This window comes from Pongo pygmaeus, chromosome 8, assembly GCF_028885625.2.
Source record: "Pongo pygmaeus isolate AG05252 chromosome 8, NHGRI_mPonPyg2-v2.0_pri, whole genome shotgun sequence".
NCBI classification, from domain to species: Eukaryota; Metazoa; Chordata; class Mammalia; order Primates; family Hominidae; genus Pongo; species Pongo pygmaeus.
Window position 1 is genome coordinate 51,514,411 of NC_072381.2, and position 16,229 is coordinate 51,530,639.

At 47.2% G+C, this 16,229-nt stretch overlaps 1 protein-coding gene across 1 annotated transcript in view; it reads right to left on the reverse strand.

The window, feature by feature from the left end:
• The window catches only part of LOC129044937 (insulin receptor-like), a 292,218-nt gene that overhangs the window by 257,001 nt on the left and 18,988 nt on the right, over positions 1 to 16,229 (reverse strand). Inside the window, 1 exon segment of the mRNA XM_063669850.1 lies at positions 9,208 to 9,759. Coding sequence (XP_063525920.1) covers positions 9,208 to 9,759 — 552 coding nt within the window.

Below are 16,229 nucleotides of genomic sequence, written 5' to 3' on the forward strand. Positions count from 1 at the left end.
ATGGTGAAGCCCTGTCTCTACTAAAATACAAAAAAAATTAGCCGGGCGTGTTGGCAGGCGCCTGTAGTCCCAGCTACTCAGGAGGCTGAGGCAGGGGAATCCCTTAAACCCGGGAGGCGGAGGTTGCAGCGAGCCAAGATTGTGCCACAGCACTCCAGCCTGGTGACAGAGTGAGACTCCGTCTAAAAAAAAAAATAGAAGAAGCCACAGGACCCTCTACCCCAAACCCTCTAGGTAGATACTTGACAGTGGTGGGCTTCACCTACCACATGCCCTACAGTGTAATTTTTTATTTATTTGTTTATTTATTTAATTATTTGATACGAGGTTTTGCTCTTGTCACCCAGGCTGGAGTGCACTGACGTGATCTCGACTCACTGCAACCTCCACCTCCCGGGTTCAAGCAATCCTCCTGCCTCAGCCCACCGAGTAGCTGGGATTACAGGTTCCCACCACCAGCCCGGCTAATTTTTGTATTTTTAGTAGAGACAGGGTTTCACCACATTGGCCAGGCTGGTCTCGAACTCCTGACCTCAAGTGATCTGCCTGCCTCGGCCTCCCTGAGTGCTGGGATTACAGGCATGTGCCTGGCCCCTCCAGTGCAAATCTGATGATCATGCTAAGTCCAGTGTGTTGAAAGACTTTGGTCCACTTCCCAAACCTGTGATTGGAGGAAAGTGGCCCAATCTGCAGCCACTCCTCGGGCCCCAGGATGACAGGTAGCCAGGGGGCAGAGGAGAGCAATGCTTTCAACACTTTCTTGTTTGCTTCCCACTCTTGACATCATTTATGTTTAAAAATGAGCAAACAGGCCGAGCGTGGTGGCTCACGCCTGTCATCCCAACACTTTGGGAGGCTGAGGCTGGTGTATCACTTGAGGCCAAGAGTTTGAGACTAGCCTGCCAACCTGGTGAAACCCTGTCTTCACTAAAAAATACAAAAATCAGCCGGGCATGGTGGCATGCGCCTGTAATCCCAGCACTCTGGAGGCTCACGCCTGGAATCGAGCACTCAGGAGGCTGAGGTAGGAGAATCGCTTGAACCCGGGAGGCAGAGGTTGCAGTGAGCCGAGATTGTGTCACTGTGCTCCAGCCTGGGCGACAGAGCGAAACTCCATCTCAAAAAAAAATGAAAAAAGAAAAAATAAGCAAACAGGTCGGCCTGGTGGCTGACACCTGTAATCCTAACACTTTGGGCTTCCCAAAGTGGGAGGATTGCTTGAGTCTAAGAGTTCAAGACCAGCCTGGGCAACATAGCAAAATCCCCATCTCTATAAAAAGAAAAATTAAAAAAAAAAAAACTAGACAGGGATGGTGGTGCGCACCTGTAGTCTTAGCTAATGGGGAGGCTGAAGCGACAGGGTCACTTGAGGACAGGAATTTGTGAGTAGCCTGGGAAATATAGCAAGACTCCATCTCTTTAATAAATAAGTAAATAAATAAATAAAATTAGCTGGGCGTGGTGGCATGCACCTGTAGTTCCAGCTGCTGGAGAGGCTGAGGCCGGAGGAGTGCTTGAGCCCAAAAGGCTGAGGCTGCAGTGAGCTATGATTGCACCACTGCACTGCAGCCTGGGTGATAGAGCAGGATCCCATCTCAAAAACAAACAAACAACAAAATAAAAAAACAGAGAGGGAAGACAGAGGAAAGGGGAGATAGGATTAGGGGTACAATCTTGAAACTCCAGCACACACATCACCTCCCTTTACTGAGAAATGGATGGTTCTATCTGACACAGGCACATTCAGAGAGACAGATCACAGAAGGACCTGGGCTGCCAGCCTGATGCACAGGCGCTTGCTAACGTCCCTGGGTGCTCCCCGGGGCATTTCAGGTGTTCAGTCACAAAGAACAGATTTTACTTCTGACAAAGGGTCGGGTGACATGGGAAGTAACTGGTCAATGAATATCAGGTAGGAGGAAGGAAAAGAAAAACTTGTCAGACCAGTCACCAAGTTAGCAGACGGCCAAAGGGAAAGCCGCCTTTCCATTATGATGGATTTTAACTCTACCTGCCTTCTTCCCAAAAGGATTGGGCCAAAATGTCAGTTTCAATTGATAGCCCTCAGCCTCCCCTCGCCCCACTCCCTGGCTCCCGCACCCACCGGCTCCAGGAAGCCAGGCAATGGTGGGAATTGTAAATTCGTTATCTTCACCACTCAAGATTTAGACAACATCATCTGTGGGGCAGCCAAGTGACCACACGGTCAACTGGTCTACCATCTTTCAGCGCAGCCTTGAACACACCGAAACACTTTCTGCCCACCCATCAGTTTGTATAGCCTGATAGTTACTTTGACGTCCTCCCTGACTCAGCAAGGACTTCGGGGCCGCAACAAAAAGCCTGGCTCAGCAAGGCTGCCAATCAGTATTGGTGGAAACAGCCTCTGCTAAACACAGCCCCTGTGTGACCTTCATGACGGCATTGGAGCCCATAAGGACCCTGCACTGGTCCAAGCCTCCCTTCCCAGCATAAGGCATCCTCTTCACTCTTGCCCACAAAACACCTCTTGGCCTTGTCTTTGCCATTTCATCCACCTGAATACCCTTCCCTCTCACCCTCTCTTTTCTTTTTTTTTTTCTTGTCTTGTCTTTTCTCTTTCTTTCCTTCCTTCCTTCCTTTCTTTCTTTCTGTTTTTGTTTGTTTGTTTTTGAGACAGGGTCTCACTCTGTTACCCAGGCTGGGGTACAGTGGTGTAATCATAGCTCATTGCAGCCTCAAAGTCCCAGGCTCAAGCGATCCTCCCACCTCAGACTCCTGAGTAGCTGGGACTACAGGCACACAGCACCATGCTCGGCTAATTTTTTAAAATTTTTTATAGAGATGGGGTCTTACTGTGTTGCCCAGGCTGAGCTCGAATTCCTGGGTTCAAGCGATCCTCCTGCCTCGGCCTCCCAAAGTGCTGGGGTTACAGGTGTGACCCACCACACCCAACCTCATCCTCTTTCTTTGTGATCCTTGCCACCCAAACCAAAGCACATCTCTGCCACTCCGACCTGGAACGATCTCTCTTCTTTTACAAATGCCAACGGCAATTCATCTTCAACCCCCGGAAGAGGAGCCGGGTGCCGAGAAACATACTCTCTAGGGCACTTGTTCTTTCCTGCTCTACAAAATCCAATCATCTCCAAAGTGAAAAATTTGTTTAAAAAATTTCAACCAAATTTTTAAAATTTATTTTATTTTAAAATAAAATAAAAATAAATAAATAAGGGCCGAGCATGGTGGCTCATGCCTGTAATCCCAGCACTTCGGGAGGCCAAAGTGGGAGGATCACCTGAGGTCAGGATTTCGAGATCACCCTGGCCAAAATAGAGAAACCCTGTCTCTACTAAAAATACAAAAAAAAAAAAAAAAAATTAGCCGGCTGTGGTGGCAGGCGTCTGTAGTCCCAGCTACTTGGGAGGCTGAGGCAAGAGGATCACTTGAACCCGGGAGGCGGGGGTTGCAGTGAGCCGAGATTGCACCACTGCACTTCAGCCTGGGCAACAGAGCAAGAATCCATCTCACTAAATAAATAAATAAATAATTCCAATCATGGCTGGCACAGTGGCTCACACCTATAATATAATGCAACACTTTGGGAGGTTGAAGCGGGTGGACTGCTTGGGCCCAGCAGTTCAAGATCAGCCTGGGTAACGTGGTGAAACCACATGTCTACAAAAAAGACAAAAATTAGCCAGCATGGTGGTGCGTGCTTGGAATTCCAGCTACTCAGGAGGCGGAAGTAAGCCAAGATTGCGCCACTGCACCCCAGCCTGGACAACAGAGTTGAGACCCTTGTCTCAAAAAGAAAAAAAAAAGAAAAAACAAATGCTAATCATCTGAGTGAAAAATGAATTACAACTACTGTGGAATTTTTTTCAGTACAGTGCTCTACTCCACATTTTTTTTTCTTTTTTTTTTGAGACGGAGTCTCAAAAAGTAAGTAAGGAAGGAAGGAAGGAAGGAGGGAAGAAAGAAAAGGAAAGAAAGTAAGGAAAGAGGGAAGGAAGGAAGGAAGGAAGGAAGTACCAGCAAAGGGCAGCTGGGCTGTGTGGGCCTGAGGCCGTGGTGCTCCCAAGTTCCACTGAAACAGCCTCTATCCCTGAATGCTGAATGTCCAGCACATATATAGAGAGACAGAGTCTCGCCCTGTCACTCAGGCTGGAGTGCAGTGGTGCAGTCTCCACTCATTGCAACCTCTGCCTCCCAGGTTCAAGTGATTCTCCTGCCTCAGCCTCCTGAGTAGCTGGGATTACAGGTGCCCACCACCATGCTCAGCTAATTTTTGTACATTTTTTTAGTAGAGACGGGGTTTCTCCATGTTGGCCAGGCTGGTCTCGAACTCCTGGCCTCGAGTGATCAGCCCGCTTTGGCCTCCCAAGGTGCTGGGATTACAGGCATGAGCCACCACGCCTGGCCAAAAATGTGAAAAAGCATTCTTAAGCCAGGCAAGCACAGTGGCTCACGCCTATAGTCCCAGCACTTTGGGAGGCCAAGGCAGGAGGATTGCTTGAACCCAGTTGTTTGAGACCAACCTGGGCAACATAGCAAGACCCCATCTCTACCAAAAAAATAAAAAGAAATTAGCTGGGCATGGTGGTGCATGCCTATGGTTCCAGCTACTGAGGAGGTTGAGGTGGCAGTGGCCTATGATCACCCCACTGCACTCCAGCCCGGGTGACAGAGTGAGACCCCATCTCTAAAAATAAAAATAAAATAAAAAATTCTTAGCTCATAGGTCATACAAAAATAGCAGCTGGCAGACTGGATTTGGCCCACGGGTCGTAGTTTGCTGACCACTGTGCAAAGGCCTTACGTCAGACAAGTCTGAAGTCAACCCATTCCCCAGCTAGGTCTCCTAGAGCAAGTCTCTTAATTCCTAGCCATGTCTCAGTTCCCTCTTCTGTAAAATGAGGGTAACAAACCCTCATACGCTGTGATGGGATCTCCTAAGGCATTGTTTAGCACATAGTAAGTGCTCAATAAACACTAGCTATTGATGAGTCTTAAGGATGTCATTGTCAACTGTGAGCCAGGTACTATGACAGGTGCTTGAGATACAACAAAGTCCCTGCCTTCAGGGGAGCTTTGTCTGATAGGAGAGGCCCTAAATCAAGACAGGATGAGAAGGCTGATAAGAAGAGGCAACACGCATGTTGGCAGGGGCAAATTCTAGATTTCCTCTCCAGTTTCTTTTCCTTCTTTCCTTCCTTCCTTCCCGCCTTCCTTTCTTTCTTCCCTCCTTCCTTCCCTCCTTCCTTTCTTTCCTCCTTCCTTCACTCCTTCTTTCCTTTCTCCCTCCCTCCTTTCCTTCCCTTCCTTCCTTTCTTCCTTCCTTTCTCCTTCCCTCCTTCTTTCCTTCCCACCTTCCCTCCTTCCTTCCTTCCTTCTTTCCTTTTCTTTCTTCCCTCCTTTTTTCCTTCCTTCTTTTTCTTTTCTTTCTTCCCTCCTTCCTTCCTCCCCTCCTTCCTTCCTTTCTTTTTACAGTTTCCTGCATTTCACCAACTTCCCGCAATGACATCTGTAAGACACAATGGTAAAGAGCTTGGATTCTGAGCCAGAATCCCCAGGTTCAAATCCCATCTCCACTACTTACTACCCGTGGGCGGGGGGGAGGGGAGGGGCAGTTTTGGAAATGGAAGTTGCTTAACCTCTTGAAGCCTTAGTGGTCTCAACCATAAATATGATTGTTGGGAAGATGGGATGCAATATCAAATCAAATCAAAGCACCTAAAACCACGGCTGGCATGAAATCAGCATTTGCCGCAAAGACAATTCCGATTGTTAAAATACCAAGGCAAGCCCAGAGTGGTGGTTCACACCTGTAATCCCAGCACTTTGGTAGGCCAAGGCAGGCGGATCACTTGAGGCCAGGAGTTCGAGACCAGCCTAGGCAACATGGCGAAACCCCATCTCTACTAAAAATACAAAAATTAGCCAGGCATGGTGGCATGTGCCTGTAATCCCAGCTACTCAGGAGGTTGAGGCAGGAGAATCGCTTGAACCTAGGAGGTGGAGGTTGCAGTGAGCTCAGATCATGCCACTGCACTCCAGCCCGGGCAACAAGAGCAAAATTCCGTCTCAAAAAAAAGTAGCCAGATGTGGTGGCGCCTGTAATCCCAGCTACTCAGGAGGCTGAGGCAGGAGAATTGCTTGAACCTGGGAGGCGGAGGTTGCAGTGAGCCGAGATTGTGCCACTGTACTCCAGCCTGGGTGACAGAACGAGACTCTGTCTCAAAAACAAACAACAGTAACAACAACTGAACACCCAGCAGGGAGCAGGAGACTCAATTGCAGATAACACCATTCTGGATATTTTGTCTAAAACAGATACAAAAATAAATTCATAGAGGAATGTCTTAAATTATATCTCAAGACAGGTAGGCCTAGAGCATTTCAAACAAGCACCTACATTTGGAAAACTCAGTAATAGAATAAAAGAATGTTCACTGTTTCCCCTGGTGTCCCAGCTAGAAGCAGCTCACTTGTTTCTAAACAGAGGGGACATCCTTCCCACTCCCCCCAAAAAATCATAGCTTTTATTCTGGTGTATGTCTTGCATAAATTTGGCGCAAACCCCAGTTCTGTCTTTTATTAGCTGTGTGGCCCTGGGCAAGTTAAGTAACCTCTCTGGTCATAGTTTAGCTTCTCCTTGCCCTCGACCTAAAATATTCTCAGGATTTTTCCACAGTGCAATTATAATGGTCCCCTCTCCCACCACCCTTCACTAACCCATCTTCCTTTTTCAACTATCCCACTCCCCATTTCCAACCATCCAGCATGTCCCACGGAAGGACTCATGCTGGGGGCTCCAAGGGGGTCCTCACAGACAATTCCAAGGATTCTATTCAGGTCTATTTAAGGACTCACTCACTCTGGGTGGCTTCCCCAGAGCGTTGGGCTCAGATAAGAAGATCCTCCTTTCTCCCCTCCCTTCTATCTTTTGTGATACAACCCTCAAGCCACCCACTTAACTTCTTCCCACCTCCATCGCATGTTCCCTAGTTCTTCCCAAGGAAATGTGAAAAGAAGTCCATGAAACAACAAGCAAGTAACATGTGTGTATGTGGAATTGCCTCCTTGAGCATTATAACATGATAAAACTACCGTGATCAGAACAGTCACTACCGTGATCAGAACAGTCACGGCTCTGTGGCATGGAGAGGCAGATCTATGGACACACCAGAAACAGACCCCAAAGCAATGGCAAAGAGGTAGATTTCTATAATCAACAGCTGTCTGAGGCCCCCAGTTAGCTATTTGGGAGAGAAAGGAAACGTCCGTTGAGTCACACAAACAGATCTCAAGTAGTAAGGATCAATTTTTTTAGAAAATAATAATTAAAATATACACTGGGCGCAGTGGCTCACGCCTGTAATCCCAGCACTTTGGGAGGCCGAGGTGGGTGGATCACCTGAGAGTTCGAGACCAGCCTGGTCAATGTAGTGAAATCTCGTCTCTACTAACAATACAAAAATTAGCTGGGCTTGGTGGTGGGTGCCTGTAATCCCAGCTACTTGGGAGGCTGGGGCAAGAGAACCGCTTGAACCTGGGAGGCGGAGGTTGCAGTGAGCCGAGATTGCGCCATTGCACTCCAGTCTGAACAACAAGAGTGAAACTCCATCTCAAAAAAAAAAAAAATTAAAATATAAAATGTAGAGAAAAAAAACCTTTCATGGGTAGAAGACTTTCTAAGTGTAAAGTACAGAAGTGGCACACTGAAATCCAGCTCTGAACTCCATAAACGTTTTAAGCTTCTCCAGCAAAACACTTCCCAGAGCATTTAAACCACTGAACAACAAAAACAACAAAATGCAATTGGCAGAGGGTTAGTAGCCTTCATTGATGAAAACCACATACAGATTAATTTTGCAAAAGCTACTGAGATACTAAAAGACAAGTGGGCAAAGGATATGAACAGGAAGAGAAAACCCAAATGATAAATAAACATGTTTTAAAAGGTTCAACCCCGATAGCAATCAAAGAAATGCAAATAGGAACAATGACAACACGTCAGCTCCTCCCTCTCACAGTAAATTATGAAAGATTTTTCAAATAACACTCAAAGCTGGCCAAGGTGTTCCCTCTCCTCCAAAGCAAGGAGGAGCGGCTGTTGGCACAACATTTCCGGAACACCATTTGGCAATCTGCACCAAGAGCCTCTGACCCAGAAATTTCACTTCTGGAAAGCAAGCCTAAAGAAACAACTGCTAGATAAAGCTTTGACTCTAAAATGTTGATCACTCTCTTTGTGAAAACTAGAAATCATCTTTTTTTTTTTTTTTGAGCCAGAGTTTCGCTCTGGTTGCCCAGGGTGGAGTGCAAAATGGCGCAATCTCGGCTCACTGCGACCTCCGCCTCCCGGGTTCAAGTGATTCTCCTGCCTCAGCCTCCGAAATAGCTGGGACTACAGGCGCGCACCGCCACGCCCGGCTAATTTTGTATTTTTAGTAGAGACGGGGTTTCACCATGTTGGTCAGGTTGGTCTCGAACTCATGACCTCAAGTGGTCCACCTGCCTCAGCCTCCCAAAGTGCTGGGATTACAGGCGTGAGCCACCGTGCCCAGCCTGGAAATCATCTTAATGCCCAATAACAGGAATGGTTAAGGAAACCTTTACTAGACACGACAGAGTCCTGAAGATCACTAGAAGGAACAACCTCCAATAAACTACTCTCAGCGACGTGCATTGTGGAATAAGATGAATGTTTTGCTTTTTTTTCGTTTACACGTTTCTTTTTCCAAATGTCTATTATAAGCAATATCACTTCTATAATCAGATAAGAACTTTTTAAAAAAAAAAACAAATCTATAGTTTTCCACTCCTTTTCCTCTCCCAAGCAAGAAGAACATTCACTGTCTAGCACAGGAGGTGGCAAACTGCTGCCCTCGAGCAAAATCCGGCCCACGACTTGTTTTTGTAAATAAAGTTTTATTGAAACACAGCCACGGTCATTCATTTATGCATGCCTGTGGCTGCTTGTCCAATACAATGGCAGAATTGAGTCGCTGCATCAGAGACCATATGGCCTGCAAAATCTGAAGTATCTACTATCTGAGTCTTTACAGAAAAAGTCTGCCACTCCCAGGGCTAGTGAATGCCACCACCCACTATTCCCCGGCCCCTACCTAATGACCACTTAACATTTTTAAGCCATAAACATTTTAAGCTTTCTAGAACAAGGCACGAGACACTGCTTAGAACCCTGTATCCCCGGCATACCTTTCTGGCAGTGACTATGAGTCCAACACCGTTCGACAAACTGCCCATTGATGACAGTGGCGGGGCAGTTGGTCTTGCCCTTTGTGGTACCCGGACAGATGTCTCCACACTCCTCATTGTCATCTTTGTTCAATACGATGTAATTATCCTCCACGGAATCCAGGATACGGGACCAGTCGATAGTGGCCAAGTAACAGAGCTCATTGTTCTTCTCGATGCGGACAGAACCCCGGGTGATGTTCATCAGGTTGTAGAGGCCGAGTTCCTTGAGGTGAACCATCTCGAAGATGACCAGCGCGTAGTTAAAGAACAGTTGTGATCCCCGGATGACCGTGAGGTTGGGGAACAGGTCCTTCAGGCTCTCGAGCCCATAGACCCGGAAGAGCAGCAAGTAATCAGTGATCATTATGAGTTTGGGGAAACTGAGGTCTCGGAAATCTTCGGGCCTCGTTTTGAACATCAAGAGTATCTGCAAGTGTCCTTCGATGACAGAGCAATTCTCCAGCTCATGCAACCTAGTGAGGTTGCTCCGGATATCCATGCTGGGACACACTATAAGAGAAAATGAACAGAAAGCAAGCCAGGTGAGCAGACGCATGGTGGATGCATCAGAAGGACCAGGGGCAGAGCCGGCTTCATGGACACGAAACCTGGGCCCTGTGTTTTCATCCCGGTCCCTGTAAACTCTGCAGCCAGCCGGGATGAGTAGCTTTCTCTGTAAAGTACCCATGCCTAAGTAATTACTTTCGAAAGGCCAAGAAAATAATTCTTTAGGCAAGCCCTGTTAAAATCCTTAAAATCGTCACCTCTGAAATGATGCAGTCGGGACAATGGGATTACAGGGGATTGAGCAACGCGGCAGGTGCAGAAGGCGAAAGGGGAACTGTCTCCAGTGCGTCAACATAGAAGATCTTCCGGAGATAATTTACGGGGATAAAGGTGCCCGCGTCAGAAATGGGGCAAGAAAAGCTGAATGTATTTGTTTTGTCAATCCTCCCACCTTACTGGCTGACTTTCTTTCCCAGACTGCTCTCCTGGTCTGCAACCAAGACCTAATTACCTTTTACCTGGGTGTGGTGAGAGCTTCCCAGGGAGCCCGATCTCCAGTGCCCAAATGCCCTGAGTTCTCATTCTCCTGAAGGCAGTCCCTCCCAGGCCCCAATGTCCACCATGGCTCCCCATCACCCTGTACTTCCCTCAAGATTCTGCCCCTCCATCCCCTGCACCCCACTAAACAGGCCTGCCCACCACTCTTGCACAACTCCGAGACTCCTATCCTCCTCTGTAACATGGCTTATGTGGAAGAAGAAGTGAAACAACTCAGGGCAAGCACTCAAACAGTGCCTGAAACATAGTAAGTGCTGCATTAATGTCAGCTATCTTGTTGTTTGTTGTTGTTGTTGCTGTTGTTTATTCCCCCAAACATATAACAGTCATCTCTAGGCATCTCTAGGCTAGTCTATCTTTTGGCTGGCGAAGTGCTTTGTACCTTAGCTCCCTATTTCTAAATCCAGCCCATCATGCTTCAAGATATCCAGTTCAAATGCTGCCTCCTCCTCCAGGCAGCCGTCCCTGATTTCCTTTCCTTGGCACACCTATTTGCGTGTTTCTCCTCCTTGTGTCCCTTACACTTGAGTTAACATTTTTCAAAATCGAAGTCTTTAGATGGCTTCTCTCTGCCAACACACACACACACACACACACACACACACACCGCCTCCCCAACACACACACCACAGTCCTCAGCACCTAGAATATAAGGCTCAGTATACAACCCCTGCTTATTTTGTTCCAAAACACTACACCTTTCACCAATATCTTTGAGGAAAACAGATCGTTCTAAAGAAGAATAGTAAATCCTCTAAAAAAAAAAAAAAAACCACCCTTATAATTTCCCACAAAAGAAGCACAAATTAGAAACAACAACAACAACAACAAAACACAGCAAAAGCAAACAAATGGGGAAAAAAAAAAAGCAGCAATGATCCTGGATCACATTCCATGCAGCAAATGGATTAGGCTAAGTCAAGAAAACACACACACACACACACACACACACACACACTTGCTTGCTAGGAAGTTGCAGGAAAGTCCCAGTACACAACTGTGGATTAATCTCCACCCTCCCCTCAACACTGGCTGCCCGGGGTCTGAACCAAGCAGGAACCCTGCAGGGACCAAGCTCAGGCTGGGAGGCAGCTTCAAGGGGACAAGGATGCCAGTCCCAGCACCCCCCACCCCTCCTAGTCAGGGACCCAACCCCAGTCTGAGGCTCCCAGTCACAGTCACATCAACAGCTTCCACATCCAGAGATGTCAAAGGACCCCGCGTGCCATTGATGCCTCCCAGCAAGCTCTGTCCCCATCCCATAGATGAGAAAACTGAAGCTCCAAGGGGCAAAGCCCATCACTCAAGGACACACAACTCACCAGTGACTGGAAGGGTTGCCAAACTTAGCAAATAAAAATGAAGAATGCCCAGCTGAATTTGAATTTCAGATAAGCAATACCTTTTTTAAGATAAGTATATCCCATGTAATGTTTGGGATATACTTACCCTAAAAAAATTACTCATTGTTTCTATGAAATTCTTGGGGGGTTTTTGTTGTTGTTTTGACATGGAGTCTCATTCTGTTGCCCAGGCTGAAGTGCAGTGCCATGATCTTGGCTCACTGCAACCTCCACCTCCTGGGTTCAAGTGATTTTCCTGCTTCAGCCTCCCAAGTAGTGTCCAACACCAAGCTTGGCTAATTTTTGTATTTTTAGTAGAGACGGGATTTCACCATGTTGACCAGGATGGTCTTGATCTCCTGACCTCATGATCCACCCGCCTCAGCCTCCCAAAGTGCTAGGATTACGTGCATGAGCCACCATGCCTGGCTGGCATCCTAATCTTAGATTTGGCCATAGCCCTGGGCTTCTCAACCCTGAGTCCCACACTATATTTCATTTCTGTCTCTCTCTCTCTCTCTCTCTCTCTCTCTCTCACACACACACACACACACACACACACACACACACTGCAGGTAGAAAGAACATTTGCCCACCATCTTCCCTAGGCTATGGCAGAACCAAAATCAGACATGAATATGCATTCAAAGGTTAACTAGGGCGGGGCACAGTGGCTCATGCCTGTAATCCCAGCAGTTTGGGAGGCCACAGTAAGAGGATCGATTGAAGCTGGGAGTTCAAAGTCAGCCTGGGCAACATAGCAAGACCCCAACTCTAAAAAACAATAATAATAATTAAATATCCAGGCATGGTGGCATGTGGTTGTAATTCCAGCTACTTGGGAGGCTGAGACAGGAGGATCACTTAGGTCCAGGAATAGGAGGTTACAGTGAGCTATGATCACACCACTGCACTCCAGCTTGGGCAACAGAGTGAGACCTCGTCTCAATTAAAAAAACACAACGGCTAGGTGTGGTGGCCGGCTCATGCCTGTAATCCCAGCACTTTGGGAGGCCGAGACGGGCTGATCACGAGGTCAGGAGATCAAAACCATCCTGGTTAACAGGGTGAAACTCCGTCTCTACTAAAAAATACAAAAAAATTAGCCAGGCGTGGTGGCAGGCACCTGTAGTGGCAACTACTTGGGAGGCCGAGGCAGGAGAATGGCATGAACCTGGGAGGCGGAGCTTGCAGTGAGCTGAGATCACACCACTGCACTCCAGCCTGGGCGACGGAGCAAGACTCTGTCTCAAAAAAAAAAAAAACCAAAGATTAACTGGCTGTTGGACATTAGGGAAATACAAATTCAAACCACAGTGGGATACCACTTTATCCCCACTAGGATAGCTAAAACCAAAAAGAGCGACAATTACAAGTGCAAAGAATGCAGAGAAATGGGCCAGGCACCGTGGCTCACACCTGTAATCCCAGTTCTTTGGGAAGCCAAGACACGCAGATCACCTGAGGTCAGGAGTTCAAGACCAGCCTGGCCAACATGGAGAAACCCCGTCTCTACTGAAAATATAAAAAACAACTAGCTGGGCGTGGTGGCAGGCACATGTAGTTCCAGACACTTGGGAGTCTGAGGCAGGAGAATCACTTGAACCTGGGAGGTGGAGGTTGCAGTGAGCCAAGATCACTGCACTCCAGCCTGGGCGACAGAGCAAGACTCCATCTCAAAGAAAAAATAAAATGTAGAGAAATTGGTATCCTTTTGCATTCCTGATGGGGATGTAAAACAGTGCAGCCACTGTGGAAAACACTCTGGTAGTTCCTCAAAATATTAAACCAAGAATTGCCATATGACCTGGCAATTCCACTTCTAGGTAACTACCTAAGAGAAATGATACTATATGTCCACACAAAGACGTGTACACAAATGTCTATAGCAGCATTATCCATAATAGCTGAGGCTGAGTGCAGTGGCTCACACCTGTAATCCCAGTACTTTGGGAGGTAGAGACAGAAGGATCGCTTTTGAGCCCAAGAGTTCAAGACCAACCTGGGCAACATAGCGAGTCTCCATCTCTATAAAAATTTAAAACATTAGCTAGGAATGCTGGTGTGTGTCTCTGGTCCCATCTACATGGAAGACTGAGGCAGGAGGATCGCTTGAGCCTAGGAGGTCAGGACTGCAGTGATCTGTGTTTGTACCCCTGCACTCCAGCCTGGGCAACAGAGCAATATCTTGTCTCAAAAGTAAATACAGGCTGGCCGCAGTGGCTCACGCCTATAATTCCAGCACTGTGGGAGGCCGAGGTGGGCGGATCACGAGGTCAGGAGATTGAGACCATCCTGGACAACACGGTGAAACCCCATCTCTACTAAACATACAAAAAAAATTAGTTGGGCGTGGTGGCGAGTGCTTGTAGTCCCAGCTACTTGGGAAGCTAAGGCAGGAGAATCGCTTGAACCAGGGAGTTGGAGGTTTCAGCGAGCCAAGATTGCACCACTGAACTCCAGCCTGATGAAAGAGTGAGACTCCGTCTCTAAATAAATAAATAAATAAATGTAAATAAAAGGCCAGCCACAGTGGCTCACTCCTGTAATCCCAGCACTTTGGGAGGCCGAGGCAGGTGGATCACCTGAGGTTGGGAGTTCGAGACCAGCTTGGCCAACATGGTGAAACCCTGTCTCTACTAAAAATACAAAAATTAGCTGGGCAGGGTGGCACATGCCTGTAATCTCAGCTACTACGGAGGCTGAGGCAGGAGAATGGCTTGAACCCGGGAGGCGGAGGTTGCAGTGAGCTGAGATTGTGCCTTTGCACTCCAGCCTGGGTGACAGAGCGAAACTCCATCTCAAAAAACAAAAAACAAAACAAAAAAAACCCACAAAACAAAAACAAAAACAAAAACAAACAAACAAAAACAAAACAAAATTATGCCTCCAGTGTAGCTGGAACCACAGACATGCACCATCATGCCCAGCTAATTTAAATTTGTTTTGTAGAGATAGTGGTCTCTCTATGTTGCCCAGGATGCTCTCAAACTCCTGAACTCAAGCGATCCTCCAGTCTTGGCCTCCCAAAGTGCTAGGATTACAGGTGTGAACCTTCTCCATAAAAGAAGTCAAACAGAGAAGCCACATGTTGTCTGACTCCATTCATACAAAAAAATCCGAAAGAGGCAAATCCATAGAGACAGAAAATAGATTTGTGGCTGCCAAGAGCTAGGGAAATGGGGGATGGAAAGTAGCAGCTAGAGGGTACAGGGTTTCTTTGAGGATGATGCAAATGTTCTAAAACTGACTGTGGTCACAGTTGCACAACTGTAAATGTACTCAAAACCACCTCACTGCACACTTAAAATGGGTGAACTGTATGTCATGTGAATTCTATCTCACTAAAGTTGTTATGAGTAAAGATTAAACAGCTATAATTGTAGGGAACAATCAAGAATTGCTTTTCTTTTTAAATCTCCTATGAATCTAACTCTTAATTCATTAAAGCCGTATGTGCCCCTATTAGTGAAAGACAATAGAGCAGTTTACCACTGGGACAGAAAATACCCAGAGGATGTTAGAAATGAAGGCAGAAAGAGACGCAAGGACTTCTGCTGCCTTTTAACATCTCTGAGTGGGAGTGAAGGATGCTTCAAGTTCTTCATAATGGGTACCTGGTTAATGGCCACTCTTTGTACAGGTAGAAAAAGGCAATGAGGAAGAGGGTGCTAGTGGCAGCTAATATTTTCTTTTTTTTTTTTTCTTTAATTAAGACTGAGTCTCACTCTGTTGCCCAGGCTGGAGTGCAATGGCACAATCTTGGCTCGCTGCAACCTCCACTTCCGGGGTTCAAGCAATTCTCCTGCCTCAGCCTCCCGAGTAGCTAGGATTACAGGCACATGCCACCACGCCTGGCTAATTTTGTATTTTTAGTAGAGATGGGATTTCATCACGTTGGCCAGGCTGGTCTCGAACTCTGACCTCAGGTGATCCACCCACCTCGGCCTCCCAAAGTGCTAGGATTACAGGCGTGAGCCACCGTGCCTGACCACCATCTCCGTACTAAAATATGCCAAATGGGCCAGGTACCGTGACTCATGCCTGTAATCCCAGCTACTCAGGAGGCTGAGGCAGGAGAATCGCTTGAACCCGGGAGATGGAAGTTGCAGTGAGCTGAGATCATGCCATTGCACTCCAGCCTGGGCAACAAAGCAAGACTCCACCTCAAAAAAAAATCATTTCCACATGTAATCAATCCTAAAAAAAATGATTAATGAGATAGTCTACAGCAGTGGTCCCCAACCTTTTTGGCACCAGGGACCAATGACAGAAGACAATTTTTCCGTGGACAGGGGATGGGTGGTGATGGTTTTAGAATGAAACTGTTCCACCTCAGATCATCAGGCATCTGTTAGATTCTCATAAGGAGCAGGCAACCTAGATCCCTTGTATGTACAGTCCACGATAGGATTGGAGCTCCTATCAGAATGTAATGCTGCCATTGACCTGACATAAGGCGGAGCTCAGGCGGCAACGCTCACCTGCCCTCTGCTGACCTCTGCTGCGCAGCCCAGCTCCTAACAGGACATGGACTGCTACTGGTCTGTGGCCTAAGGGTTGGGGATCCCT